This window comes from Mus caroli, chromosome 9, assembly GCF_900094665.2.
Source record: "Mus caroli chromosome 9, CAROLI_EIJ_v1.1, whole genome shotgun sequence".
In the NCBI taxonomy this organism is placed as follows: domain Eukaryota; kingdom Metazoa; phylum Chordata; class Mammalia; order Rodentia; family Muridae; genus Mus; species Mus caroli.
Window position 1 is genome coordinate 5,120,306 of NC_034578.1, and position 26,697 is coordinate 5,147,002.

General features: G+C 39.6%; 1 protein-coding gene across 2 annotated transcripts in view; it reads right to left on the reverse strand.

Annotated features, from left to right (window-relative positions):
• Nucleotides 1-2,398: 2,398 nt before the first annotated feature.
• Nucleotides 2,399-26,697, reverse strand: part of Arhgap42 (Rho GTPase activating protein 42) — a 247,051-nt gene continuing 222,752 nt past the window's right edge. For both annotated transcript variants that reach the window (XM_029481163.1, XM_021171512.2), the window contains 12 exons: nt 26,543-26,605; nt 25,314-25,388; nt 24,505-24,589; nt 23,661-23,719; nt 19,429-19,534; nt 17,354-17,513; nt 16,027-16,171; nt 14,310-14,693; nt 13,781-13,937; nt 11,688-11,750; nt 6,215-6,294; nt 2,399-5,734 (listed from right to left, as the gene is read on the reverse strand). In XM_029481163.1, the coding sequence (XP_029337023.1) occupies nt 5,646-5,734; nt 6,215-6,294; nt 11,688-11,750; nt 13,781-13,937; nt 14,310-14,693; nt 16,027-16,171; nt 17,354-17,513; nt 19,429-19,534; nt 23,661-23,719; nt 24,505-24,589; nt 25,314-25,388; nt 26,543-26,605 (1,466 nt within the window). In that variant the 3' untranslated portion in view covers nt 2,399-5,645. The remainder of the gene's footprint in view (nt 5,735-6,214; nt 6,295-11,687; nt 11,751-13,780; nt 13,938-14,309; nt 14,694-16,026; nt 16,172-17,353; nt 17,514-19,428; nt 19,535-23,660; nt 23,720-24,504; nt 24,590-25,313; nt 25,389-26,542; nt 26,606-26,697) is intronic.

Here is a 26,697-nt window from a genome sequence, read left to right on the forward strand (position 1 = left end):
GATGCTGGGACTATAAATCAGTTCTCTGGAAGATTAGTATGCACTCCTACCATCCCTCCAGCCATAGAGAGATAGCTCCTCCATAGTACACTGGAGTGTTTTAAGAAGATGTAGTATCTTTGAAAACAAAACAAAACAAAACAAAAAATCGCACCCAGGCTGTTACAGTTACCCAGGCCCATTTCTGATATCTCCTCAGATATGTGAATTATTAAGACTATGGGAAATATTCTCCTAACCTCTCATTCAAGTTTATAAAGAGAAGGTCACTAAGCACTCATAACATTTCTCACTTAACTAAATTCCAAATAGTAATTTATGAAACTGATTGAAAACTTTGGTCTTCCTCAACATGAAGTCCAGAATACTCTCCAGTGGAGTGGGTCTTCAAGTACAAAGACCAAGTTAGAATGTGCTTATATATAGCTTCTTTTTTAAGTCACTGAGACACAGAATAAGTGTACAGCAAAGCTATTGTGCCAACTTAGATTCTTAGATTAGGAAAACAAAACACTACAAAGTAAGCAAAAAAAATCAGCATTATAGTTTGCTGACTATAATATTCACCATATTTATTACTTAATTCTTCATGTTAATGGCTGCAAAGAAGCTCCTGGTTTGGTACCTAAATATCTGAATTTACAGAAACAATAGCACCTCAAACTTGAACACAACATAAATGGATTACAAATGAAAACACAATTATCTTTCATGTTAAACTCCCTATTCATAATGGTATGTGTGGTGCTGTGGGTTTTAAGCATGGAGTATGAACACGCAGTGCTCCCAGATCCAGCAAGGTACATACCATTTTTCTCAAAAGTAGGTGGCAGAGGACATACTAGAACACACAAACTTCTACCATTTTGTGGCACAGAGAAGTACACAGTCTTCATCAGAGGCAAGTGATTCAGCCATAGCTTCCATATCAACCATGGAAGAGCACAGACTATGGGAAGCACCAGTATGAGATGGCCAATGGTAAGAATGCCACCATCTCACTGAGATGTCTTGGGACCCTCAGCTACAACTCTTTCCCACATTTCACTTCCTCAAATAAACCTCATTATGAACATCTTGAATCATGAAAAATGCTTCTTGAAGCCTGTTGGTCTTATTCAGTAAGCACAAAGACTCGACTTCTCCCTATGACCCTAAGAAATGCCCGCCCACAAGCATGTCTGTCTGTTGTAAATAGAGAGGCATGACATCATACCCTGTCAGGCCCCTCATCCATAAGGAAGTTAATAAACATTGTACAAATACTGATCTCGTTCCTGCCAAGAGCTTTCTAGTGAGTGCTGTCAACATTCCTACTGTGGTTTCTTAAAAAGATGGATACAACTGTATTAACATGCTTTTTAAAGTACCACACAAGTGTTTGATCCACTATGTCATTCATAAGCCTGTTTTTCCAAAGGTACTACCACTGAAGCAGGAAGTTCATGGTAACAATGGATGAACATGCCAAATGTGGTCAGGAAGTGGATAAATGCCTGTTATTAACTGTGAATTAACAAGACAGAGGCTGGCTAGAGTCAGACTGTTCAGAAATGCTAATCTCATCTTTTTAAAGTGTTTTTATTTTGGAAAGCAAGAGAATAACAAAGGAAGTGAAATTTGATTCTCAGGGGAACATCTATAGTCAACATAGAAGTAGTTTCTGGATGGGAGCCAAACCTCTGTTTTTGTCTTTACTAAGAGATGATTCACAAAGTCTCACACAGTGACATGAGGTCATGATAAGAGCTATCAGTAAGAAATGTGATGTGAATTCAAAAGACAGATTCTGTTCCTAATGTGGAGTGCTTCTGGTATTATTTGATAAACTGGACAATACATCATATCAAGCTCTAGCTGCTAAAGCACCCTTAGCACAAACATGGTACAGAGGAAAGCCTCTCATCCACAAACCCGAAACCTACAGTATTTTGAGCACTTGTATGATTCTACAACTGGAAAATTCCAGCCTGTGAAACTTGCCTCTGTACATATTAAAAATACTGCTTGAATGGTCTTTTAAGCTACATATAGCAAATATAAGAACCGGAAAGGAATTTCTTGATTTGAGCTGTCTCATCCCTGCAATCATTGCATATTTTAGAATATCTGTTAGAACATAAGGCATCTTATTTATCCACAATATTCCACAATCTGAAAGACTCGGGCCTTTTTAGATAAAGCATGCTCCGGCTGCACTATCAATTACTGTTCTGATCTGAGGTCTGAGCAACTATTCTAATTAGCGTCTGTGGAAGAGAAGGATGTGAGGTTGGGAGAGAAGTTAGCAGCAAGGAATCTTCACAGAAGCACAGAGAGATTTCATGTATTCTCGACCTAGTTCATATTCTGAAGGCAGGCACCATATGGAAGCGTAACTACAAAAGAGAAAATGGAGGACGTCTCATGCATTTTTATTGTCACTACTTGGTGTCTCAGTAGTTGGGGATTAACAGAAATATAAAGTATATCTTTTATATCTTTAACCCACTATCTCTCTGACAAAGTCTTTCCACAATGGGGCTATTGGTGAATATTTCAGTCCTACCTATAACACAATGAATCACACCAGCAAGCAGGGAGATAATGCTTCTTCACACTGCATGGACACTGGAGAGATTGAAAGTTTATTGTACTTTTCAGATACTGACACACAATACATTAGGAAAATTGTTCAGTTGAATGACTAACTTGTATGAACCAAATGAAGTGGGATGGCAGAATAGGTCAAAAATCACCTGCCAAATACAACAGTGTTGCAAACCCAAGGATACTTGCAGAGAACACCCAAGGGAATTACATCAACCCCCAAGACGTCCTCACATTGATCAAACTATAGGCATTTATTTGGATGTATATTGCAGCTTTCAGGGTGTACATATGACAGTTCATCCCACTGTCTCACAGGTAAGTTCTTCATGTCATGAATAGTATCACAGTTTGAGACATGACTCTTCCATCACCGCAATGCTCTCCTGTCCAGCACACCTTCCATGTACTCCAGAACACACATCTTCATTTTTTGTAGTGCTCCTGCATACTTCATCTTTAGGGTACTTAATTCAGGAAGAAAGTACCCTTAGCCTCTCTCCCATATATCATCATGGTTTCCTTACATATATAATTAACATGAAGAAAAAAATTCTAAAAGGTTAAATCGCAAGCACAAGTGCAACATGAACCAGCATGTTTATGTCTTGTTTCAGGGAAGGAACTTCAACAAATAATGACACAGAGTAGATCTCACCATCAGAAAGCAGAGCTGGCTTTCATACCCATGTCCTACTAAGCTCTAAGTCCCCAGTAAGCATCTGTTGGTTTAGCTCACAGACAACTGGGAGTCAGGAATGCTGGGATCTACATTAAAATAAAAGGAAAAGTTGGGATTTCTTTGTGCATCAGCAGTGGACGAAGATATTGAATCTTTACTGTCAAGCTGGTCTTTGAGAGCAAACCAGCTTCTCTTTAGGGGTTCTGATCTAACACTATGCAAGAGGTTAATGACAAAGGGCTTCAACAGAAAGCCACGTAGTCAGGCTACTGGTGCATTATAAAAGCTACCTTTTGTCTCAGAAAATGGTTACCAGAGACAGGAATGTTATTAATATACTAAAAAACATCAGGCTCTACCTTGACCAAGGAGTTTAGCAATACCTCACTGCAGTGTACAAGGACTAGAATAAGGAGGAAAGAAAAAGAAGGAGCCAAACTTTTATCAGTTACCTATCATGTCATTGTCTTTATGAGACACCCATTGCATTCAGTTCGCTCCTGTAATTTCTGGATGCATCTGTCTGTCAACTGTTACTCTCTACACATTAACTCTAATCCATTATCTTATTTCATTTAAAATCATAGATATACTGATGCATAACATTGTATGTATACTCTGCTTATTTTCCCTAGAAATTTTGATGTAATGAAGAATGAACTGAGACCCTAGGCTATAACATGTAAGCTCTTTAGACACCTGAGTGTATATGAACTAGAGAAAACATTGAAGAAGTCAGTTAGATAACAAGGCCACATGGAGAGGCTCTGGTGAGACAACCTTTTAGGCTATGGGGAAGAAAGGCTTTTTGTGATTGTAGATATTCATAGGAATTTTATGTTGAAATTACTGAAATATGTTATAATAGAAGAAGTGGCTGATATAGAACCCTTTGTTGATAACATAATAATGGAGACTAAGTACCTCTCTACTGTATGAGGTCTATAATTCAGTGGAATTCATAGGAAAGGCTATGGCTGAATGCCATAGAAGAAAACCTTGTAAATCTCACTCCTGTTAACCATGATGGCTTGTTTGCTTTTAAACTCTGTGGTCTGGGGCTAGAGAGATAACTCAGTGGTTAGAAGTACTTGTTGCTCTCCCAGAGGACCCAATTTGAAGTCCTATTTGTAACTCAGTAGCCTCTGTAACTCCAGTTCAAGGCTATCTACCTCCCTTTTCTGACTTTCATGGGTAAAAGGCATACATGTAGTACACTTACACACATGCAGACAAAACATTTATATAAATAAATAAATCTTTTTAAAAAAGCAGACTTTGTGGTCTAAGAATCGAGTACTTTGGTGTTTGTTTCCTGTTTCCACTAAAAAAAGTTTAGAAGGCATAATTTCCCAATTCAGATTTGCAAACAATGCTTTTATCATTTATACAAGAGCATCCGAAGCCCAAACTTCCCCATCATTAAAATACTTGGAGGCATTTCAAGTGGGCAGGCTGCATGTTACACCACATCCTTACAGTTCACCCACAATGGTCACTATAATGTCACAATACTGATAGGAAGCAAAAAATATGCACATGTGATTTATTAACACGTGTGTTTTAATAGAAAATTTTATAAAAGTCTCAAGATAGGTGTACATGACTTCTAAAGGAAGGGTTATTCATCTGTGCTTCACAAGTCAAATCTAGCCTGCAACAAATTATTTACTTACAGGCTTTATAGACTTATTTCTTTGACTTTTGCTCAGAAGCCAGAGAAGCCATCTAATATTCTGGATGGACTGCTTATGGTAGAATCAGTGTTTGACTTACACTCGCTTACTTTACAGACATCATATACACTATTGCTTTCAGATACTATCATTTTAGAAAACAAATAAAATATAGTTATGATAAAACAAAGACTGATTTTCTTGAAATGTTTAGGACCAGCAAAATAATCACACATAAAAACAGTATATTTAAAAAGAACAAAAATAATAAATGAACAATTTAAATTACATTTTTAAAGTAATGATTTCAAGGTTCCCCAGAGACTATCAGGCAATAAGGAACAGATCTTAACATGGGTACAGCAGATTTCTGACTTCCATATTTTGGGTATGCAGAATTGAGCTCAGGATCTAAAATTCTGCAACTGCTAGAGAGAGTAGACTGTTGAAAATCACTTCTTATTCAAAAATAAACAAGCATATTTTAAAAGTAAGAAAACAGCCAAAAGAATGGCTATGATGCAAATATTTATGTTTCTCTTTCCGTCATGGGAGCTACAAAGTCTGCTGGTGAAAAAGTTGAGACACATAGATGTTTCTTTTAGTGGCTGGTCCCTCATATCTGTGTCAGATAAAATTATAGCACTTATTATGTGTTACCATGGATACCATGAAGATACTGCCATCCACTAATACTATTAGAGGAAGACAACGTAGTTTTCAGGGACTAGTCCTGTTCTGCCTTCATAAGTTGCCTTTAGCCACCCTGGCTCCACCGACGGGTGTACTGGTCAAAGAAAGAGACAAATAAATGTTACTCTGATGACACTAGCTTCAAATAAGTACTGCAAACTAAACCATCAGCTAATAATTTATACACTCATGTTCTTATTGTCTCTCTGAAATTGGAAAGTTCTTTGTACTCACACAATCAATTAGACAAATTATATTTGTCTAAAATAGTCTCATTCTGTATACTTTTGTAAACATGATATTCTTGCCAGGCTAGCCTTGTAAGACTCATTATGTCGCTCTGGCTATCCTCAAACTAGTGGTCCTTCTTGCCAACTTCAGGAGTGCACTACCCTGTATGTCTTGTGAGTAAAGGCTCCCATGACAGAGGCTGGGATCTAGAAAGATGTGTTCACTGAGACAGTTCTGAGAACTTGGGTTTGGGATGGAATCTGAACCTTGTCTTACTGTGCTAACATTCCTTTATGCTCCCCCAAATGAGTCACTTAAGTAAGTAAATGACAGAGATACTCACCATTGGAAAAAATGGCCCCCTGGGGGAAGGACAGCTCATGGCTGTGTTCTGCTTTGCAGGAGTACATGGCTTTGGCTTGGCTGAAAGATAAAGCAGTTTATAAAAATAACATTCAATTCTAATATAGCTAAAACTACTTTTAAAAACTAATTTATTTATTTACTTTATATTATGAGAGCAGCTTCCCCTTGCTCCCTCCTCCCTGTCCCTTCCTCTCACCTTACCCTACCCCAGTCCTCTTGTCTCCTCATAAAAAGGGAGGGCACTCTCAATATGCAACCTGGCACATCAAGTTGCTAAAACTACACTTCCTTTTCTAAAAAAAAAAAAAATAATAAGATTTATTTATTTACTATATGTAAGTACACTGTAGCTGTCCTCAGACAGCACCAGAAGAGGGCATCAGATCTCATTAAGGATGGTTGTGAGCCACCATGTGGTTGCTAGGAATTGAACTCAGAACCTCTGGAAGAGCAGGCAGTGCTCTTAACCTCTGAGACATTTCTCCAGCCCGCTAAAACTACTCTTAATTAATGTTAACATAAAGACAAGTACAAATGAGTCCACATCAATGTATTCTTCACAAACAGTGTGTGATCCCGTTGTGACCAGATCACATCCTGTGCATCACTGACACATTGGAAACTCTTTTTGTGTTTCTACACAACACATCCTAAGGAGGCAACACAACTGGTAACCAGCAGCAGAGGGTCGTTTAAATATGCTGTCATCTGGCTGGGCAGTGGTGGTACATGCCTTTATTTCTAGCACCCCGGAGGCAGAGGCAGGGAGATCTCTGTGAGACTGAAGCCAGCATGGACTATAGAGCAAGTTCCTCAATGGCCAGAGCTACAAAGAAGACCCTAGTCTTGAAAAATGACAACAAAAGTATGCTGTGGTTTGTTAGGAAGCTGCTGATCATGCTCCTTTTGCTGTGGTTTTGTTTTTGCTTTTGTTGTGGTTTTGGTTTTTTCCCCCACTTTAATTTTCAGGTTACCTTATACTTAGAAGATACAGTAAATACATTGCGTACATGTGATATTAGAAGAATAACAGTAGAGGTTGCTGATGAAAACCCGGTATCTGTCACCTCATTGTGTGGGTGATGATGGATGCCAATGGATGCTTTGCAACCCACAAAGGTATTCATGTCACCTCTTAAAGGCAACAACAGCAAACTTCTACAGCCATCACCAAATGCTCTGTGCAGGCAGAACCTCTGTCTTAAGAGCAGCCAGAAGTTGGGGCTTTTGTATGAAGTCTAGTTTAAAAACACCAGAGTCCACACTAAAGCTCCATCAACCAATGCTGGTCAGGGAGGAAGTCACCAGACAAGTCCCCTCTCCTCTGCCACATTCAATTATATCCCAAAAGACTTGCCATACCCCTGACTCCACCCTCCATGTCTTCTACCAGCAATGCCCAAACAAGGACGTTTCTGCCTTTATTAACTTGATGGCTTCCCTGGTACCCTACAACCTCTCAGCTTCCTGTTCTGATCACCTACTATCCTATTATCTCCATAGCAAGCAGAGAGCAATCCCACAGTCATCAGAACCTTCAATGGTGTTCTAGTGATCTTGATGTTCGTCGCAACTTCTACTACTGCAGGTCAGGCTTTCTCCCCACCATTCTCCATTGATCTCTGTTGCCAGGTTCAAAAGTGAAAACACTTTGCCAAGACTACTGCTACTCTTTCTTTTTCACTCTTTAAGCTCTGGCACCTCCCTATATACATAGCCACTACTCGTTACGGGTTTCACTGCTCCATAGAATCCCATACTCTCTTCTCCCAGCATCTGTTGGCAACTGTCTCACCTTATCCTCCGATGCTTGGCATCCTTCTCTTCCTACCTATTACTTGTGTTCTTCAAGCATGTGTCCACGTTGATCACAGCCCTGAAAAGTCCTACTGACAAGTTTTGGGTCCTCCTGAGTCCCACCATTCCACCAAGAGTGGTCAACTCTCCCTTCCTCAGGCTGTAAAAAGCCACATGAGTGATTTGTTTACATCTTTATGGATCTTTGTGGCAGCCAGAACCCACATGGTTCTTAGAGGCAAAGCTGTATTTTAGTTTGTCTGTTTGTTTGTTTGCTGTCTGGATCAAGGACATCCACTAAAATGATGTCTTGACATCCCCTGCTTCCACTCACTCTGTCAGCTCTCAGTGTCCACAACAGGGTTCTCTCTCTGAGCTCCTTAGAAGGAACACCCAGCAGGTATGGGGAAGATTAGTCAGGGAAAGGGTCTCATGTGGAATTTAGTTTCATTCAACAGAACAAAAGGACACCAGAAGAGTCTAATGTGTTTCAAATTAAAAAACACAAACATTAGGAGCTTGAATATTTCATACAACTAACTCAATAATCATAACTATAATAGTTATAATTGAAGTAGAGACTGCCTCCAAGGCATCAGCTATTCATTTCAGAAATGTTATTGTATATATTCACAGTCATTTTTGTAAGTGCAGAATTATGATCTTCCTTTTACATAGAAAACATAGACATCTGAAATGCATAACTATGCAGCACTACAAATGATGTTCAGTAATGAGGGTAATCTGTCCCTGAGAGTGATGTGTGATCTACAGTGTATATGTCTCAGTAAAAATTAAGAACACAGTCCATAGGTACTTGGATTGGTCGATGAAGGGAGCCTAGACATCTCTGCTGAAGCCCATTTGAAGTTGATTTCAGCTTTAGAATATACAGAATTATTACAAATGCATAGGCTGATTATTAAACATCTAAGTGTGTCTTTATCATGGAACAGCCCTCTGATTTCCCTAATAGCTTGCTTTGCTAAAGCTCATGGGTTATCTTTATAATTATAGTCCTGGCCAGCCTCTATATCCTTAGGCTCCTCCTCAAACACATGTTCAACCAACCACATTGAAATATTCAGAAAAAAAAGTATCTGACTTGAAAACATACAGATCTTTTTCTTATGAGCATTTCCTAGTCAAGACAGATATAATATCTGTTTACAAAACATGTATATGTTAGATATTTTACATATTCTATGATGGCTATATCAAGGCAGATATAAATAGGTATTATGCAAATGCCACACATGATGTATGAGAGGCTGAACAGCCATGAATTTTGTGCACTGGAGGAAAGGTCTTAAATAATCTTTTTATGGAAAGTGACATAGGCTTGCTGTTCAGTTTTTACTGAACATGAAGACTACTTAGCACTTCATAATAGAAAGGCTCCATCTAGTGGAGCAATTCCACTATTGGCTCTTAACCTTCCTAATGCTTAGATACAATTCTTCATGCTGTGGTGACCCCCCCCCCCCCCCCCGCCCCTCCAACGATAAAATTATTTCATTGCTACTTCATAACTTCAATTTTGCTACTGTTATGAATCATAATGTGAATATCTGATAAGCAGAATATCTGATATGTGACCCCTGTTAAAGGAGTTGCAATTCATAGGTTGAGAGCCTCTGCAGGACAGACAGGTAGAAATATAAGGTTAATTCTCTACGCTGAGGCCAGAAAGCAACAAGAACCTCAAAGAAATGGAAGTGATGTTTGTTGTGGCATGGTGGCTCAGTATCCTGTGCCTTTTCTGGAAGGAAGCATACCTAGACTGGTATGTGTGATCATTCTGGCATGGATTTCATTCTGTGCAACAATTATTGTACAAAAGTAGCATGATGAGTCCATGTAGGAATTCAAACCAGACAAACCCAAAACCAACATGCGAACTGTATTTCATGCTTTTGCCAAGAAAGTCATTGTTACCTTTAATAACTAGCATGCGCCTATAATCATCCAGGCACAAAGTATCCTAAAGGGAACACACTAGTGTTCCCTTTGGTTGTCAGACTATTAAAACAATGGGGCCCCCAAGGAACTGGAATTCCTCCAAGAAACTCATATAGGACAGTGAAAAAAGCAGAAGCCTAGTATCCCCAGAGGTGCCCTTCTCCTGGGAGACATTTTACACAGTTCTGACAACTTAGTAGACCACCTTGTAAGAGATAGTCAATGATGGGGCACGCTATTCCTTGACCAGCACTGCTTAGTTATACATATATATCTCTTGCCCTCTCTTCAAACACAAATCTTTTATCACACCACAAAGAGGATCTTGTTGGAGGATGTCACCAGGCCTCTTTGTTCCTCTTCCCGAATGTGTCCACAATGAATAAATCTTATCTTTCTGCTTTTCTCTATAACCTGTCTCTTTAATTAGCCTACCAAGAACAGGTGGACAGGTCAGGCTTATTTTGTTAAAGCTCTGTGGTATGACTTGCAAGAACATGAATTTGACTCTAACTACAGATGATGGCCTGAGATTATGTGAGCTTAAGACAGGCTTGGTGGGAAGTTCATATACTTTTGTAAAATTGACCAAAAAAAAAAAAAAAAGCAATAAACAACAGCATGAGTATAACTAAAAATTAACACCAAGAAGCTTTGGTTGAGTAACCTCCAGAAGACATATACACACACACATACACACACACACACACACACACACACACACACACACACACACAGCAGCAGCAGCAGCTATCCAGTTGTGGTAGCTCAGAAATGCCCCAGTATATCTGAAAGGATCAGGAGGTGAGGCAGGTTTGTTCTCTAAGTGAGCTCATTTATATGCTTTTATGACGTACCTCTTCTAACGAGAAAACCTTGGAAAACTGGCCACCTCCAAGCAATTTCATTATTCAAATTATAACCAAACTCCTCTGCAGATTGGAGGAATTTGGAGAGAATGAGGAAACTGGAACTTGAGATAGAAGCAGCAAGGAGCAGACTCACAAGACTGGAAACAGAGCCAAGTACCTTCCAGAAACAACAGAGGCTCCTTGGCTAGTTAGCTCTGCAATACTGTGCTATATTATACAGCATTTTCTGGAAGATTCTTTTAGAGCAGCAATAACTTTTAAAAGTCAAAAATATGTTTTTGACCATTGGCCCAAATTTTACTATCATTAGACATGTACTAAGAGACAAGTTACAGTAATTTCCATTCTTAGAAATTTTGTTTACAATCCTTCTTTTGGACAAGAGTGAGAGCAGGACCTCATGTATCCCAGGTTGGCCTGAAACCTTCCATGTAGCCAAAGATGATCCTCAACTTCTGAGCCTCATGACTTCACCTCCTGTGTCCTAGGATTATAGATGCACACTACCACATCTGGTTGATGGTCAGTTGAAGATCAAACCAGGGCCTATGTATGCCAGGCAAGCACTCCTCAATTGAGTTGCAGTCCAGCTAGAATTCTTTTCCAAGCATTTTAGAAGAAAGGCATCATGGTAACAATCTGATACAATGCTGTTTGCAGACATACTCTTCCTGGGAAAGGCCACTGGACAAGGCTTACTTCATTATCTGAAAAACTGAGGTCAGGTCTGCCACAAATTGTGTTGTATCAGAACAATGGAGTCCCTCACAGCCGCCGATATTTTATTTAGTTAATATGTAAATGCTTTTGAGAACGTACCGTCCAGAAGAAACTGGCTTGGGTGACCCAGCATTTTCAAATAGTTGAGCCTTTGCTGCCACTCTGAAAAATATTTTTAAATGTATTGAGTAATATCTTAAAAAGAATATTTAGAGAATTACAACATTTTTATATTTTTTGAAGTCAATCAGAAAAGGCATTCTGTTCAATGGGATATTCAGAACTATTGTGCAAACAAAACAAAACAGTTTTGAACTGCCCTCCAAAATGGAACCACAGTGGAATTTCTTTCTGCTTTAATGTGAAAGAGTCCTAGCTGTAGTTGATGGCTCACGGAGCCTGAGACTGTAGTAGACCTTGCTCCCTGGGCTCTTACTGTCCTCTTTTTTCACCTCTAAAAACAGAGGTCTCAGCAGAGAGAACATTCTCTCCCACTCAGCTCCCACCAGGAAGCATGCTATTGGCTCATATGAATCATCAGGGAAGAATCACAGTTGATGTGACAGGAGGAGCTGTTGTTCTTTCTGACTGCAGAGGGATATTATTTACTGTGTTTGCTATAAAGCAAAAAGGATAAAAACTCTGAAAAATGTCTACTAAATGAATGTGTTGATTTGCATCTTGAGTAGTCACAGAGTGTGTGTTGGAGAGTGGGGAGGACAAGATGGAGCTACTGGCTACAGAACAATGGAAGCAAGTACAGTTAATGAGTACTTGATAAATAAACACATAGAACTTTGAATTCCATGAATGAGGTTCTAAATTTGCCTTTAAATAACCTTCTTTATAATCATTGTAATTAAGCCATTAAATTATTATTAGTTGAATAACATTTTGCATGCTTGGAGAGGTCGCAGGACAACTGTTAGCAGCTGTTTCTTTCCTTCCACCATGTATACCTTGGGATAGAATTCAGGTACTTAAGGCTTGGTGGCAAACCCCTATATATACTGAGCCATCTCACTGGTCCCAAACTTTAATTAGTACTCTTGACAGAACTGTAACAGATAATTCTAAGGACCACTTCCCATCTAACTCTCAGAAGATAACCACCCAAAAGAAAACCCAGGTTTTCTGTCTCCTAAAGGATAAAGTATATATTCTATCATCTCCTCTGACTATTCATCTAAATTTTAATTTCTTTTAACAACTTTAACTGAACACCAAGAAAAGAGACTTGCAGTCTAGTTGGATTTCTGGAGACTGGCAGGAGCCATTGGACACATTCTGTAACTAAAGACACAGAAAGACAATTATGGCCAGAACGATTTATGAGCCCATTTCTATGGAGATGAGCTTAGAAATTAAAATGCCTTACTAAACCTTCAACAAATAATGAAAATGTCAGGAAGACCCTTATATGACAGATGAACACTGCATAGGGAACCTGACAGTCAGGGAACCCAGGGAGCTTAAACATTTAGACATCTGTTCTGGTCTCTGAAGAAGGCCTCACTCATATTGCCAATCTTGATGGCAATGAGACTGCAGACCTTTTGAGGAGACCATACATAGGAAGACATCCAGTGAGGGCTCACAGACACTGAAAATGCTCAGCAACTGCCAGTAACATGGAAGCAGAGGAAGAAGAGCTTCCTGGTTGGATTTTAATAGCCTGTTTCTTCGGGCTCTCATTCATCCCTCCTTCCTCTTTTCTGCTTCCATTTATGTGCTATGTTCTACAAGCTTTATTCTCTGGTCACTGTGTTGATGAGAACTGCCCTCTTCTGATTGCCTTTGTGACCCTGTCTCTCACCTTGTGGAGGCAGAAAACCCTCACATGTGGGGGGCAATCATATTGGGGGAGTTCAAAGTTTTAATAGAAAGGATCCTAGTTTTAAATGCCATAACAACTTTAACTCTCTTCTCTCTCCCCCCTTCCCCTCCCCCCCTCTTCTTTAAGTCATGANTCTNAATGTAGACTAGCCTTTGAAGCAATAGCCCATGAGATTAGTGATACTCTAAGCCTACAGTAACTTTTACTTTCCTTATAGAAGTAGACACAGTCTTACAGAAGTTACCAGCTCTATAGATGGACCATTTAACTATAGAACCCCCAAATTCTTTTAGTACAGACTCAATCCCTTTGCACCATCAGGAGACACAGTGAATACAAACACATTCTAACTCACACTGAGCCAGGTCGCTGGTAGCCATTGCTGGAGGCAGTGTCTAGCCTTAACCTCCTGCACATTTTTGGAGGCAGCTCTGGGTTTGGTATGGCTTTGGGTGACTCTTTGGAGCCTATAGAAGTTAAGCTTTGAATGGATCCACTGTAGCTCTTGTTTCCTACAAAGAAAGTCCAAGAAAACAGGCAAAGTGCTATTAGCCAAAATAATAGCAAAAACACAGCACAGTACATAACAAAAGGCTGCCTTTCCCTCAAGAAACAGGAAGGTACAGAATGTAATTTGGGTACAGCAGTCCATCACTTACGAAGATCAAAATCTACAGCAATTATAAGACATCACCTCACAAAGATGGAAAGATTCAGAGTGGGAAATGTCACAGTGTTGAGAATTTTGAAAACCCAAGCTCAAGAACAAAGCAGGCAAGTTCAGGTGGTTTCCCCATTAACCTAGTCCCTGATTAGTCACCCTGAATGGGCCAGCCAGCAACACTGGGACGGTGCCATCTAGCATGGGCTTCTAGCTTGCTCACCTTCAGCTGCAGAGATGGATCTGAGAGAGGAAGAAGCAGAGGATCTTTTCAGTCCTGAGAGCCCATAGGGCCCTTTTTTGACTAGGTCTATGGGGGGAGAGACATTCCCCGGGCTTGTGATGGAGGCCACACTCTGGCAATCTGACTCCACATCTGTTTTGGTTGCATCTTCTCGAGAACTTGATTCTGGACTAGTTGTCCAGAGACCCTGACTTTTCTGTCCATTGGAAGATGATGGGGCTGTGATCCAGGGAATCCCTCCTGACTTCTCCCTGGGCTGGCAGGCAGTGGATTTTGTGGTGCTGTTTTGTTCAGAAGAGTGAGAGGAGAGTGACTCTATGCTGCCCATGGGAGTGCTGTCTGGGCTGCTGCTGTAGGAGTCACCTGAGGAGAAGACAGACAACAGTGCTGGTAACTATGAGTCATTAACACAGAACAGCACCACCAAAGCCCTCATGCAGCCTGTCCATCACGCCTTCCATGGGCATCTGACTCCAAAGGCATGGTGAGCCTTTACCTGACATGGTAGACTATTCCTCAGTCCTAGAGAAAGGCTTTAAAGTCCGCCTCTGATGGTGGTGAATGGGACTTTCCATACATTCTCTAGGATGGTTGTTTTTTTCATGCATCACTGTGAACTAACTGCCCCATGGACAAATGTAGATCTTTGAATCATTTTTGGACTCACTCAAAGTTGAACAAAAATTGCCTGTGACTCGGGACTTAGAAGTAAGAGAAATAGGCTCCCTTCATGATATTTTGTAGTTTTTAAAATTCAATGGAAAAGACATATTTCTATTAGAGACCTATTTTTGCCTTTTTTATTTTCCTGATCACAGGTGGCTCTGAGTTATAAATAAGGTACAAGGTCTCTGTCATTCAAAGGCACCATTGAATTTCACCAGAAAATTACAAGTTGCTCCGAGCTTTGGAAGGAAAGATTTTTTTTTTCATTTTTCTACTATGAATATAGTGAAAAGAGACTGGTTGTTGAACTGGGGTGTAACTCAATGGTACAATGTCTGTCTATTCTGACATTTAACTAGGCTTATTTTTTAATGTTTCTAAAAGTATCAAAAGTCAGAGACATTATACTAAATCTTATAAATATACCTAAGTCAAAGTTTACTGGACAATTTTCTATTAAATATGAACCACAAGGAAATACTGGGGGCCTGGCAGGAAAGAGGTCAAATGAGAATCACCATTTTTTAATGTCTGTCATAGGCTCAAGCAGTGGTCCACCCTACCCAGAGGCTTAGCTCAGAAAACGTTAGTGATTTCCTGTGTGCTATTGGCTTTCTTTTTATTTCCTTATGCTCTTTGGGACAGTCTGACATCCAAGAGCTGATTCTTTAAGAACATAATGTGAAAGAAAGCTGGAAAATGTCTTTTCAGTATGACATCCTCTAGCTTCTTATCAGCTCCTCTGACAACAGGACAAAACCTGCCTCAAGTAGCACCCAGTGTCCTTGATCACAGCAACAGAAAAAAGGCAGTGAGCAAACTATTTCTTTTTCTCTTTGTAGCAACAATAAATTTGCTTGTCTAAGGAACATTACCATGAAGCTGACAGGGACTGTCTCAGTTCTAGAAGACGGGTGCTAGGGGGAAAAAGCACCCACAAGAACATCTATTTATTCCTAATTACCCAAGAAGTGAAGTCAGAATGAATGGAAGAATAAGGAAAGCCACTCCCTGTAACCAGCACACTTACTATCAGGCTCTGCCAGGCACGGCGTGTACCTCCCTCTGGGCTTCCGAGAACCTGTGGACAGGCAGATGGCCCGGGTTCTTCGGGATCCAGATCGAGACTGAGGCTGAGGAAGAGGAATGGTTGGGTCTGGGGCAGTATGAAAAATCTACAGAGGAGAAAAATGGACTGAGGTCAAGAAATAGTGAAACTGTCCTGTGCATCCACACAATGGATGCTTTAGTGGATATGAAAAGCATCCTAGCAGTACAGGAGAGACATGATACAAGAACGATTGCTTTCTTTTGCATCTCCTGAATAACACCTCTGGGGTTTCATCTTTGCAGTTCCCCATAGCTTATGGTGAAAGTGAGATCTGATATCTTTAGGGAGCCTATCAAATATGAGAAAATGTCTACCTATGCTTGTTCACAATGCACTGTTCTTTCCTTTTTGCTTTCATTTCAGGAAAGTATAACCTGAGGGAACTTGGTTCTATGGGCCTTTCCATGGAGTAACTCCTTGCAATTCAGGGGACGGTCCTAAGATGCTGAGGGCTCTGGGCTGTACAGAGACGGGGCTACCTGTCAAAAATAGAATGAGTCCAGCCTTCAGTTGTAGCTACTTAATGGGACTGTGAGCTTGCAACCTTATGTAATGACTAAGGACACCATTGTGTAGTCATTAGGAAAGGATGGCTCATTCTCTTAGAAGAAGCAGATCAGACATAATGGGCTAAATTTGCTAAGAGTCTACCTAATTTGGCTTTCACAAGTTCTTGTTTCCATAGTTACTACAAGAACTTACATTTTTAGGGAAAACTTTTATGGGAGACTTCAATTAACTAAGACTCCACTTTCCAAGCATCCCCATCCTTCATTTTGAGACAGGCTTTTGCATGTATCACAAATGAGCTTCAAACACAAGACCATGATTTGGATTCTCATGGTCTGAGATCATACGTGTATATGACCACATCTGATCTCAGTTTTCTATTAAAAATATTGGAATTACTATACAGATAGGAGTCTAATTCCATAGGGAAAGAGAGAAAACTAAATCATACTTAAGCACAAGCAATGTTGCAGTACCTTCTGAATCCATGCATTGAGCTGAGTACAAGTCACTAAAGAAGGGAACTTTAAACATCCATGATGGGAGTAGAAGTGAGCTACTCATTGGACTCTGAGACACTGAATAAATAGTGGACAAGAATCAAAGTCCCCATAAAGAAATTTAAGGAACTGACAAGATGGGTGCTTTACAGGAATCTCAAATCACAAAGGAAAGTTCACAGATAATACAAGTGTCCTTAAGGCAGAGTTGGCAGTGTGAGGAAGTTCCCAGCTACCTTCTCATAGTGCTCGATTAGGATTTCCACCACTATGTTCTGAAATTTGATGTTCATCATGGCAGCCACAGTTTCCTCCTGTGCTCTCATCAGGGTTGGACCAAATATGACACCGAGATTTGAGATGGTCATAAGATTTTGTTGGCTATGTAGTGATACTCTGAAAATAAAGAACATGTACCATTAATGTAAAGTTTCAATAGACATGAAATGTTCTTTGTCTATCAGTATGGGTGTACAAAGGAATTAAGCTATATATGCCACTAAAGGACAGTTTCCCTGCTCAGTACTGCTTATTCCCAATGTGTACAAGTAGAAAATAGATCAACAGGGGAGAAAGGTATTTAGAAGATTAATAATTAATTGCTTTGCAACAGAGGTCACATTGCTGCTCAGTAACATGAGACGTATCTCCACCATCCTACTGCATTTTGGCACCTCTTACTGGGCTTCCCTTCTCCTCTTCTCCCAAGGCTCCCTATGAAATTGACAAATGTTTAAGCAGATAGAAATAATTAACTTTATCTAATAGTTTTATACTATGTGTAAATACTCACTAAATTATCACATGGCACAATGTGCTATGTCTATCTATGTCAATTAAAGATTTAATAAGGGGTCTGGCAAATGGTTCAGAGGTAAAACATTTCTGATATGCAACCTTGATGACCTGAGTTAGATACCTGGGCCCCAAGATGGATGGAGAGAAGGAATTCCTGAATGGTTTCCTTTGACTCCACAGTACATTGTGCATGCCCGCACCATCTCCCATAACAATACAAATATGTATATTTATGATTTAAAGAAAAATCACAGGATAATAACACTAGATAAAGAAAAGCTAATAACAATAAAGGCCAAACTACTGAAGGAAATATGTCTTAGGGGTTTTATTTTATTTTTATTTTTTTGCCTGCATTAGATTCAATTTCCTCAGAGAAGCATTCAACTGTTTGGTATTTCTGCATTGTACTTCTAGTATACAGACAATTAAGAGTAGATAAGCTGACACTGTATTTTGATTCAAAGAAATTTCTTAGGACCAATTCTTAATCCAATTTATATACACATTTCACTTTATCTGAAAATTCTGGAGATTGAATTTAGAAGAATCTAGGCCTGTTGATAGAAACCCAGTATCCCATACACCTAGAAGGCTCAGACAAGCAGATGTGAGGTTCATCCTCTCCACTGCGTTACATCACCAATTCTAATCAAGGCAATTCATCAGTACAACAAGTCATCCCATCATACAAACAAAAAGTCATCTACCATTCATCTATCTATTCATCCATCTATCTACCTATTCACCTATCATTTATCTACCTGTCTATTCATCTGTCTATGCATCCATGCATCCATCCATCCACCCATCTCTCCATCTGTCTATCTTCCTATCCATCCATCTATTATTTATCATCCACCCATTTGTCTGTCTGTCTATCTATCTATCTATCTATCTATCTATCTATCTATCTATCTATCATCTATCTATTGTCATCTGTCTATTATCTATCTATATCTCTCTACCTATATATCTGTCAACTATGTATCATCTATTTATCATCTATCTACATCTATCTACCATCTACTTGTTCATCATCCTAGTTAGCTATCTGCCTACTTACTTACCTGCTAATCTGAGTGAAATAAAATCTTTATGAAAAATTGTGAACCCCAAGGAATACTCTGCAGAGTTACTATAACCTGTGGGAACTTGTTGACCTCAGTCATATCTAACACTGGTCTTCAAGCTCACTATTCTAACACACCTAAAAGAACTTGAAATACTATAAAGTAACATACATTCCTTCATACATTTCCAAGTTGATATGAAATGTTTTATCACTAGTTTAATGGTCACAGTGGACACAATTATCTGCATATTGGAGACATCCATATTGACAAAAGACAAACACATATCTTAAAAACAAACTGCATACCATTTTCTAAAGCTCACTCAAGGGAGTCCAATTACAACAGCAAACACATAACAGCATTGTTTATTTCAAAATAGACATAAGCAACCTTATCTTAACAAGACATTAAAAGAACATTGTGAGTCACAGAATTACTTGAGAAGGTGTTTTATCAAGATGTCCAGCATTTCTCTGTTTTTCTCCGGCAATTTGTGTACCAGTGCATGGACGGCCTCCACCCTGTAGTTTTGGTCGTCTGACTCTGTTATGTAAAAAAGGTTACAGATATAATTGTGGTCAAACCTGTGGTGGATAGTGCACGCCTTTAATCCCAGCACTCCGGAGGCAGAGGCAGGAGGATTTCTGAGTTCGAGGCCAGCCTGGTCTACATAGTCCAGGACAGCCAGGGCTATACAAAACAAACAAACAAACAAAAAAAAACAAACCAAACAAAACAAAACAAAGCAAAACAAAAAAAAATTAGTCAAGTGAACATCACATCCAGTCCTGCCATTCGTGCCTTAAAGCGTTGCTTCACGTGTTGCTATTAACACATGTTTAAAGCTAAGAAATGTTGAGTGAGCTTGTCCATGGTTGTAATGTTAAGAAGTACAAAAACCAAACTGCAATGTTTTGTGACTTGTTCCTCATCACTAAACTATATTGTTCCAGCCTAAGGCACTGCCGACTTGAGTTTAACAATAATACCTTCATAACTATAATATACATACATGGATGTGTGTGGATACTGGTGTAGACTGCCCAGTGTGTTAGTTGATATAATTCACATTCCTACATAGAAACATACTAGAGCTCTAACCCTGCATGACCAGAGGGAGCCAGAGCTCCTTTCTTTAGTTCATAGTCAAAGGGAAAATTCAGTGTGACTGTGATGATTTGAATGAAAATGGCTCCCACCAGTTCATAGGGAATGGTGCAATTAGGAGAGACAGCCTTGTTGGAGTAGGTGTGGTCTTATTGGAGGAAGTATGACATTAAGGGTGGGTTTTGAGGTGTCACATGCTCAAGCCAGGCCCAATGTCATTCTCTCTTCTTGCTGCCTGCCTATCTAGATGAAAAACTCTCAGCTACTTCTCCAGCACCATGTCTGCATATATGCTAACATGTTTCCTATTATGATGGTAATAAACTGAAAGTCTGAACTGTAAGCCAGCCCCAATTAAATGTTTTCCTTTTTAAAACTTGCCATGGTCACAGTGCCTCTTCACAGCATAAGACAGTGAGTGACATTTCTGAAGTGTGGACATTATAGAAACAGAAAACAGTGAGCTCACAGTAACATTAGGACAGCTGAAACTTGAGATGTCACCTTAGCAAGACCTGTGCTGCCAGACTAAAGCCTGAGTTCCTGTAACATTTTAAAAACAGCTGACATCCCTCAATGTCGGTAACAAGTTTGGGCATAAGTGTCCAGCCTTTCGAGATTTTTCTCAAACTCTATGTTATATCACCATGTCACCTAGACACAACTGTGTGGAAACAGGAAGAAAGCACCTAGGTAAAGCTAATTCTGAGGACTCTCTAAGGTGGTAGAATGCCAAGACTCTGAAATATCTGCATACATATGAAGGTAAGAGCATTTAGAACCAAGGCCAGAGTAAGCAAAGGCACCTAAGAAAATATGACTGCATAGGCAAAGAGAATGGACTGTAAATGCAATGAACAGAGATATCTCACAGAGTGAGGAGGAGCGATAACTGTTAATACTAGCTTTTAAGATCTGGAAGGAGAAAAATGACCCCAGTTTCAATGCTGGGAATGATTACCAGGTTAGATTGCTACACTGTGAGATCCTATCTAAAAAAAAAAAAAAGAAAAAAGAGAAAGAAAGAAAGAGAAAAAGAAAAAGAAAGGAAGAAACAAAGAAAGAGAGAGAGAAAGAAGCCCCATTTTCCAACTAAATCAAACAATCCAACAACCAAATATAAGATTAAGAGAAAAACATCACTGCCCAACTCACAAATGCTTGATTCATCTAACCCTCTCTCCCTGTGAGTTCTGAATATTCCTAGAATTTCAGTCATGTTTCCCTTTTTACTGAAATTTGGTACAAGAAACTTGATTCTAACTAGTCTAAAATCCACTCAACAATTGACTTAACACATAGCAAACCCTTGCCTAAGACCAAAGATGAACTCATCTGCCTAAAATATATATTTTAAATATCAGGTTCTAGGTAATGTTTTCCAAAGATGGAAGTAAAGAAAACTTCCCACCAAAAACTTGTATTAACACAGTGGCTCAAATATCACAAAGTAAAATCCCTGGATTAAGAGTCTAAAACCAAAAAGAACAACAGGGCCTAACTTATAGCTCTGGCTGGTACGATATGCTAGCGTCTTAGAGAAGTCATTTATCTACTCCAGGTCCTGACTGGCTCATCAACAAAATGAGATCATATTCCTTGGGCCTTATTCATTTTGCAAAGCTGTATTCACATGAAGACCATGTTGAATGGAGAACATTTGGGGAAAACTTTAGAAAGGTGTTGTGCTAGCATATGGCCAGCCATGATTGCTGAACTTAAATCCAAGTGACCTGTGTTTCCTGAAGGTTTTATTGGCAGGTAGCACTTTTGAAGCATTTCAAAGCTTGGTGGAAATGAAGGAAGCTGATTGGATGATTTGTTTGTGTTTTTGGTTTTCTTGACTGTGAAGAATGAAGAATACTCTTAAATTACAGTCATACCTCATACACTTCTAACAATGAAATGGCACCTCAGTGTTACAGGTGTAGGTCACTTAGGTCACTAAATTTACACTGTGGTGATCAATCAGATGCCAAGCTGGTAGTCTGGTTCCAATAGCTGTGAAGTACATATACCTAACTCCTTAGGTTACATGCTTATGTCTCTGAGCTTTCAACTCCTGATTTTCCAATGAAATCCACTAATGTAACAGTATGGCTCTCAGTGACATAAATAAATGACGAGAATCTGGGAATATAGCAAGTAACTTTAGGGAAAGGGAATTTATTCAAGATTTGTACTGGCTCATAATGTTTGACCTGTTTTTTCAGGCTTAGGAATATAGTCTGTTAGTATAAATACTAACATAACTACCTTCATACACTTGTTTATTTTTATTTTATTATTTTAATTTTTAATTAGATACTTTCTTTATTTACATTTCAAATGTTATCTCCTTTCCCGGTTTCCCCTCTGAAAACCCCTATCCCCTTCCCCCTCCCCCTGCTCATCAACCTACCCTCTCCTGCTTCCTGGTCCTGGCATTCCCCTACACTAGGACATCAAGCCTTCACAGTACCAAGGGCCCCTCCTCCCACTGATGACTGACAAGGTCATCCTTTGCTACATATGTGGCTGGAGCCATGGGTCCCTCCATGTGTACTCTCTGGTCTAGACTCTGGGAGCTCTGGGGGTCCTGGTTGGTTCATATTGTTGTTCCTCCTATGGGGTTGCAAACCCCTTCACCTTCTTGGGTCCTTTCTCTACCTCCTCCATTGGGGACCCTGTGCTCAGTCCAATGGTTGGCTGAGAGTATACACCTCTGTATTTGTTTGGCACTGGCAGAGCCTCTCAGGAGACAACCATATCAGGCTCTTGGTAGCAAGCACTTATTGGCATCCACAGTAGTATCTAGGTTTAGTGACTGTATATGGGATGAATCCCCAGGTGGGGCAGTCTCTGGACCTTCATAGACTTGAGATCATGCTTATAACCACACAGCTGCTGTCACGAGGATGGAGAGGTGGTTCAGTGGTTATGGACACTTACTGCTCTTGCAAAGGGCCTGGGTTTAGTTACCAGTACCCATATCAGAAAACTCATAACTGCCTGTATCTCAAATCCCAAAGGATCCAATGCTTTCTGGACCTCAAGGGCATACATATGATACAAATACATTCATGAAGGCATTCCACATAAGTAAAAATTAATATAATTTAAAACTTTTCTGTCAGCCAGGTGGTGGTGGTACATGTCTTTGATCCCAGCACTTAGTGGGCAGAAGCAGGTGGATCTCTGAGTTCTGAATTTGAGGCCAGCTGGTCTACAGAGAGTTTTCCAGGACTACTAAAGGTACACAGAGAAACTCTGTCTCAAAACCCCCCAAAAAATTTCCTATCATAGAAAATATGTTTTTGTCACTCAAATAAGAAATTAGAATTTCTTTCAGCCTTTTCAAATCATATAAGACTGTCACCTCAATAACAACAGATTTTGGGAGTGTACATAGTTTGTCTTATTAAAGAACAAAATATTTAGTTTACTGTGTAATTTTTATTGGCTATAATATGCCACATTGTCAATATTTTTTAAAAAATATGAAAAATGTCTAGGAGAGTTCAATGTGCGTGTTTAAGTAATAGGCACTAAAGTAGTAGGCTTCAGGAGCAAGTGTACTTACTGACAGCAATGATGAAATCCTTGTGCAATTTGTAAGTCATTAATGGTTCAGCAAGGCACCTACAACAGAAAACCAAAGAACAGCTAGAACTATAGAAACCTTTGTCTTCCTACATTTCCAGGTCATCTTTTACAAACTCTGTGATTGTTTTTAGCCAACCAAAGATAATACAATGACTAACAGAAATAACTGACTGGTTATGTAGTATGAGAAAGTCCTAGAAAGGGGCTCCAGACAGAGCTAAACTACAGACCTCAGACAGCCACTTGCCCTGAGCACTCTTACCACAAGTGTGTGAAAAGGGATGCTACACTTAGCATGTAGGTCTGATGGTGGATGCTGGCCTAGCATGCGCAACACCCTGAATGGGTCCCTAGTACAATGTAACCCAGGTATGGCAGTATACATCTGCAATCCTAGCACTGTTGAGGTAGAGACAGGTGGATCACAAGCTCACAGCCATTCTCAGACATGTGGTAAGTTGAAGGATAGTCAGGGCTACAAGAGACCCTGTCTCAAAACTAAACAAAAACAAAACAACAAAAAGGTGCTATAACTTTAGAAAAACTCATTTGAATATATTTTAAAACACACACAAAGCCTGAAATATTTAAAGCAACAACAAGACTAACTTGGGATGCACAAAATACTGCAGTTTTTTAAGATACTGTTGGAAAAAGCATTCCTAAATGTGTAAATGCCATTGATGTTGCTTCCCCTCATGGAAACGCTTTGGCCTGGGGAGTGAAGCCCATGCACATGGATGCCATGTAATCACGTGGTTCCTTCCCAAGGAAGAGGAGAGCATTCGTGGCCAGAATCCCCAGTACTAAACCGTCCTCACCTGAGGTAGTTTTTCAGCCCACTCGTTATAGTCTTATTGTCCCACAGCTCAATATCAATGTCCATATCAGGAGGGGACTTGGGAGCTGTAAAGAATAAAAATTGAAATGTTTAAACTGCAATTCAAAATATTCCCTGTGACATGACAAGAACATATACCAATTCAAGTCGGTTGAAGGATGAGAGGTTCAGTTCTTAGGACTCCAGTAGAGCGCAGGAAACTATACTCCAGTAGAGTTCACTACTGGAAAGTTGTATTTGTCATCTGATTGGAAACTCACTCTGTTTCTTACACTAAAAGATACCATGTAGCATTATTGTCTCTTGAATCAGTTTCTTGATAATGAGAACAGGACAGGACATGCTTCTAAGTGCTTAGCATGGGGCAACATTAATTCAATCCTCAAATATCTGAAGAAGCAGGTAGTATTATCACCCTCGACTTGAAAATGAAGACACAGAGAAACTAAGCAAATTACACAATAGAAGAAAGCTTTTAAATGGTGGAGTGGGATTCCAAGCTAAGAAACAGTCTAGAACTATAAATGCCATCTGTTACAGTGCAACATTTAAAACTGAATAAAAGGACTAGTGTTTTAGCAGACTGGTAAAATGTGAGTTCTTACATCCATGGTCTTGGGTTCAGGTGGCAGGACCCACACATTTGAAGCAAACTTTAGAAAGTTAACTTTCAGTATGATGTAAGAATTGACAAAGATAAGAAACCATCTATGTCTCAGAGAGACCTGAGTTGGATTACCTGTACAAATATCCAAAATCAATGGCACCCCTCCTTCCTCTAAAACTTACAAAATGTGGTGTTCATGAGTTTCTGGACCTTGGAGTTCACTCCTCCTATTCGGTACAGGCCCAAGATGGTGATGCCTAGTAGGAAGAAATTTACAAGAAAATGACTTAAGGACTGAGTCTAGCACAGAGCCTAAAAATCCCAGACAAACATGCCCATGCAGAATCTGAAAGGCATTCACCCAGTTTTGCTGTGGATTATTAGGCATCTTACCCTGAAAGCACCCATTTAGCACCGACATCTGAGAGCAGACACTCAACAGTGATTTATGTGTTTTGAGACCTTCAAAGTCTTGAAATAAAGCCGCCTATTTACCACTCTTTGAACATAAAAATGCATCAAAGATAGAAGACCAATATTTCCCATCTATTTCCTCTGTGTTAAAGAGTGCTCTGCATTCAATAGTCCCATGTCAAGTACATCTTTATTTCAAAAGCAAGGGAGAAGATTGAGAGAATCCAAGAATTCTACTCCACCCCTTAAAAAAAGGTACACGTAGGAAAACTGTGAATGCAAGTTCAAAGAACTCTGAAGCACAGCAGGACTTTTGCTTTAAGCAAGTGTCTCAGGAAGTAAAAGTAGTAAAAGTAAAAGGAGAAACAGTATCACGAGGTCATGATTTATTCCCAGAGGGAAAGTTGAAAGATCGGAAGAATAAAACAGTCTTTCAAGTCACAGAGAATGTAAGGCAAGTGGTACAGTCCTCCTAAGATCTGACCTCTAGTATTTGACAAACTTGAAAAAGCTTCCAATGATAGTTTGCTCTTCAGCAAGAAGTAAACATGGTAACATGTTTGACAAAGGTCTGAGAGAAATAGTGAAGAGGTTGGAGAGAGGCCTCAGTGGAGAGCACTGCCTATTCTTACAGGAGCCAGGTTGTTTTCCCAGCACCCATAAAAATAGCTTTCAACCATCCATAACTCAAGTTTCAAGTGATCTGATGTCCTTTTTTTTTTTTTTTTTTTTTTTTTTTGGCCTCTTCAGACACCAGGCATTCACACAGTATACATAAATACATTCAGGCACTCACATATACATATAAAATAAAATAAATTAATCTTTAAAAACATATTGTTCAATTAAAAATATAGCTAGCATAGTTTAAATCTATAGCATTCTCAATATTATTTTCCTGTTCATGCCCCAAAGCTCACTACCACTAACTGAGGAGGTTGGGTGGGAGATGGATTCATACATATGGGGATAGCCGTGTACCCAGCCCCAAACTCACCTCTCATTTCTACAGCTTGAATGCATTTTCTCACAAAGTTGAACCCTGCTTCATTTAAGTACACTGCAAATGAGAAAAGCCTAATTAAGATCTGATGTGGAGTTTGCCTTCCCCACTTCAGCTGGAGACCTCAAGGTTTACCAGCATGGTGGTTG